We start from the raw sequence: 4,996 nt of genomic DNA on the forward strand, positions 1-4,996 counted from the left end.
GCTGCTACATGATGTTAGATACACATGAGATTATATATGTGCATGGTTACATAAAGCTATGATACATACAACATTGAACAATATATTAAAAAATCAGGCCTCTCACCACTCGGAGAAAAAAAACACCAAAAAACAACGTTCCTACCCTACCTATGTTTATTAGCATGTCACAGGAACCAGGCATATTATTTTCTTTGGCATGAAGGGAACTTGTGAATCTTGAACAGATGACAATATTGTAAATTGTTTTATCTGAACGTCAAGACATTGTAGCTTGATTAATGGAAATAAAATAATTCTGTCTTTATGTACACTTTAATGTAAAAAATAAATGTATCATTTCAACAAAGAAAAATTATAACAAAACCCTCGTAACAATTATCTATGTTCATGTTTGGTGAAACAAGAGTTTGAAGCCTGTTATCTGGTTGTGGGTGATACGAGGCAAACAGTTCCTCATATGTCCAACTCATTGTATATGCCCCAAACTTTTTTCTTTATAGCATTCTGAAGGTGTGGCAGCTTTCAATTGTCATGGCTAACAAGCATGTAAACACCGCCATATTGGATTAAGTTTAAATACGCGATAAAAACCGCGTATAACCGTATCGACGTAATTCGCACTCAGTTAATTTCAAACTTGATGAGTTTTGCACCTTAACATTATTTTCGTTCTAAATTTTTTTGTACACGTAGCAGAAAAAAAGTTTAGGGTCGGCGGTAAAAATTAGGGTCTGTCCGGTCACCGAAACCAGACATATTATTTTCTTTCGCCTTACAGCATCTAATACATACATGAACACTCTATTCCACTCTGAACACCATGATGTTGTCGTCCCCCAACAGTCCCACAATGATGGCTGATGTGGTGCTGCTGTAGCATACTGAGCATGGTCTCCCCACTCCATCCCTCACTGAAACCAGAGTTACCAGCTTCCTCTTTCCCTCGCTGTCCACCTGTAATATAGTGTGGGACAGCATTCCACAGACCAGCACCTGGCCTGCAGGGGTCACATATACATTCTGTAAGTATTTTAGTTCTGGGTCTGTGAAGACAGCCAGGAGTGTTCCATCCCGGGCCAGGGTGTAGAGCTTGTGATTAGATGGGCTGGTTATGTACAGCTTGTCTCCTGTGTGACTCATGGCAAACCCATACACTGCAAAACAGAGTAACAACAAGATCTTGGAATACTGTAAATGTTAATAAGCTTAATAAACAGACTGCAGTAATATTGTATGACATATGAGCCTCTCACAGGCTAATCAGGGATCACACTTTCCACGTATAATGTATTTTTTATTTAATGGTAAACTCTTCTTGACGAAACTCCAGTTTAGGTGGAAAGTGTCTTTACGCACATGTATTTAACCCCCTTATCTCAGAGCGCTGTTATAAATGGGAATTTACACATCTTCAATATGTGCATCAAGCCTAATAATAATAAATGGTTTAGTGTGATATGAAGGTTCTTTATCAGTTTTGTTGTAAAAGTTTGACATGTTGACATTTGACTGCTAAGTTAGAAATGAAGTGCTATGTACATTTACAAAGATGGAAACATTTACACAGGTGAAAATAGGTACACAGTTCAATCAGCATTTGCATGTGAATGCAACTATATGCAGCAATAATAGATTTCCTACACATGTACAAATAAGATAACAAAGTACTAACATATATGTAAAATTGACCTAAGCAGACATGCGCCATGTAGTTGTGTTGGTAAGTTGTATATAACAAGAAAAATAATGTTTCAAACAACCAATTTTAAATCTTTTTCAGATTCCTTTTCCCCTAAACCACTTACAATAGCAAGCTGTTAAAAATAACTAATTGTATTTACATACATACTTTTGAAATTTCTTAAAATCCAACTACAATAATTTTAAAAGTATCAATTTTATAAGATGATATTTTTTTGATTTATAAAAAATATCATACATGAACAGTTATTTGAAAACCACAAAAATGAACACTAGCAGCCAATTGTATAAATACGGATAACTTTAGCCAATTCAAAAGATAACCTTTGGTTAAATTTATCCGTTTTTGGATATGTTATCCAATGTGGTAATCCTATTGTTTAAAATTGCAAGTCGCATTGGATATGTTTATCTGAATTGGTTAAAGTTAGCCAAACGAAAATAACCCACAATGCCCCTTTAACACAGCGGATCAGACTATATTTAAACCATGGAACAGACTATATTTATATTTCTTTAAAATCGTAACGTCATGCGAAATGAGTACATGCGAGTTTTTTTGGCGCAAAATATGCATAACACAATGGGAGTAAGGACTAAAAAGACGTGTGGTGTTAAACGAGAAACAGAATTAATTAATCGTACCAGGTCATAAGTAAGTGTTACAGAATCTGGTGTGTAAAACAACAGGATTTATAGATATAAAATACATGGATTTATGTAATGACGGAATACTCAAACTTGAAGGGAATATTATGCTTTGTGTACAAATTAATAAATACCTCTATGATCACATGTTGCCTGTACATTAACACTGTGGTAGTGTTTTCTGTTGACATATTGCTCCTCGTGTTCATGGGGAGCAATGATTCGAACATGGGGCCCGTCTAACGCCGCAATTACGGATGGACACCCAGCGATTTTGAAAAAAGTCTGCTTAATAATTGATTTCTGTCTGTCCGTCGTCGGAAATTTAATAAATCTGTCTTTCAGGGCACACAGTTCGTCAGTTACTCTGGTTACGACCCTTGAAACCCGTTGCAATGTCAACCCAAAAAGTATCCCCTATTAATTGCAAAAAAATTCCGGAAGCACAAAATCTCAGTCAATATTTGCTGCCTCGGTGTCAAGGGTTGATTCCGTCCAGTTGGTTTCTCAAGTCTATGTCCAATCAGTATTTCTATGCGGCCGATGTTGTAAGGTGTAAATCTAAATCGTCTACGTATTTCTTCAGGGTCGTCAGTCTCCGTAAATCTGTCCATTCGTCGAAATTGTCTTGGTCGTCTAGCGTTCGGTATTTTAATGCCAGTCATTTTGTCAGTGCGTTCTTTATTCGCATAAAGATAACCGAAGTCAAATACCTTGGCTAAATCTTATCCAAAACTTAGCCAAAACGCCCGCCTGTTCGGATAACTATTTTTTTATACAATCGCTAACACAAAAAGATATCCTAAAATTGAAGATAACCAAAAGTTATCGGCTGGATAAGATTTATCCATATTTATACAATTGGCTGCAGGTAAGAAAGTGTCTCTCCTTGGAACTCTGTTTCTATTTATAGACATGTCGTGCAGTGACAGTCAAAATACTTTATTACTCATGTTTATAAATCAACAATAGTGAAAATCTTTCTGGCTACTGTAGCAATCAAAGGGCACATATAAATTATAGAACAACAACTTTGTAATACATATTTCTAATTATATCAGGATGAATCCACCATGAGTATTACCTGTAACCAAACCTGATGCATCCTCATATAGTTTGCAGACCAGTTCCCCACTTAGTGAGTACTTGAACAAAGCATTACCAGAACAGATGAACAGGTCACCATGGTGACGGGCAATACCATAACAGCTATGTTGTAACTTAAAGTGTCTTCCTGTCACAAGCTGGCTCTGGTTGAATGTGATAAACTGGACCTCATGTGTGTTAATCCAGTCATCCACAGTCACTGCAACCTCACTGGGTGTGATCTGGCAAATACTCTGTGCGCTCACACCACAGTGACTCACCACCTGGTACTGCTGGTTCAGCAGCTTGACTTTATGATTACCCCAGTCTGCAACCAAGAACTGTCCATCTGGAAGAACAAGCATAGCTGTGATCCAGCATGTCTTTGAATCACTTGACATTCTCACATTGTGGGTGGACTTTCCCTGAATAGTAAATACCTCGTCTGAAAAGTTCTCATTCATATATATCTCAGACTGTTGTATTTTGTCCTGACATTTGTAACCGGTTATTAACGAGAGTTCTGTTCGATCCTTCACTTTCCGCAAAGCTTCATAGACTCGCAACAATTCAATGTGATGTCTGATGCAGGTGTTGATCACACTAAGGAGAGGAGCTTGTTTCAGTGTCAGCTCTTCTTTATTTTCCTTAATAGCGCTGTTTTCAAATTCTGCTAATAATGAATATATTTTCTGACGCATTTCATCTACTGAATTTTCCACATGTGCATGTGTTTCATTCACGGAGTTGTCCTCACATTGGACTAAGAAAGATTGTATATTCAGCTGCATTGTCTCCACCATGTTCCGCTCAAGTTCAGCATAGGAGCCCTGCATGGACCTCCTGCTGTCCTCCCTATACCCCTGGAGCTTTTTTAATCTTGAAAGAGTTTTCAGAACTTTGTCTGACAATTTCTTTACATCTGATGACTGCCTTTTGACCTTAGAAATAACTTTCACTTGAGTGCACTGACTGAAAGGATAAACATGATTTTATAAATAACAGTATGGCCCTGTATGGCTAACCTATATGGGCCATTGCCAGTTTCTAACCCCAGCGATTTTTTCCTTCTTTATAAAGTACCCGTAAAAGCCACTTTCCCAAATTAGGAAAAAATACAAAATTCCCAATTGGTGTCTAACAGATTCCAAAAAGGAAGAAAAGTTGCATTAATTTCTTTCCAAAAGCGCATAATCTGAAAGTTAACAAATAAATTGAGCATTGAAACTGAACATTAGAACAAAAAGGCATGTAAAGAATATTTAGATAGGTTTGTGCAATTAAGTACAAAACATTTAAAAAGCCAATAAGTCCCAATTTGAAGATTTCATGCCGCAAATTTTTCTAATTTCAGGGTTTTTCTTGCTAATTTTTCCCAGTTGGCCCGGTACTGGAACTTTTCCCAATTCAGCAAAAATATCGCTGAACCCACAGGTATAATTTAAACAATCTGTGTAAAGGACGACAATATAATTTCACAAACCAAATATCAATTTAATTTTAACAAGGGCTGTTTGTAAAACATGCATGCCCCCCATATGGGCTGTCCGTTGTACTG

At 36.9% G+C, this 4,996-nt stretch overlaps 1 protein-coding gene across 1 annotated transcript; it reads right to left on the bottom strand.

The window, feature by feature from the left end:
* Positions 1-804: 804 nt before the first annotated feature.
* Positions 805-4,274, bottom strand: LOC127840475 (uncharacterized). Its single transcript, XM_052368894.1, has 2 exons — positions 3,437-4,274; positions 805-1,157 (listed from the first exon to the last, which is right to left on the bottom strand). The coding sequence occupies exons 1-2, from the start codon at positions 4,272-4,274 to the stop codon at positions 805-807; spliced, it is 1,191 nt and encodes a 396-aa protein (XP_052224854.1).
* Positions 4,275-4,996: the final 722 nt, after the last annotated feature.

The sequence above is a fragment of the Dreissena polymorpha genome, chromosome 8, assembly GCF_020536995.1.
Source record: "Dreissena polymorpha isolate Duluth1 chromosome 8, UMN_Dpol_1.0, whole genome shotgun sequence".
Taxonomy (NCBI): Eukaryota; Metazoa; Mollusca; class Bivalvia; order Myida; family Dreissenidae; genus Dreissena; species Dreissena polymorpha.

Coding starts and splice junctions, on each gene's coding strand:
- LOC127840475 (XM_052368894.1), bottom strand. CDS start 4,274: ATGCAGGGCTCCTATGCTGAACTTGAGCGGAACATGGTGGAGACAATG. Junction 1,158..3,436: donor TGCATCAGGTTTGGTTACAG/GTAATACTCATG, acceptor TCTGTTTTGCAG/TGTATGGGTTTGCCATGAGT.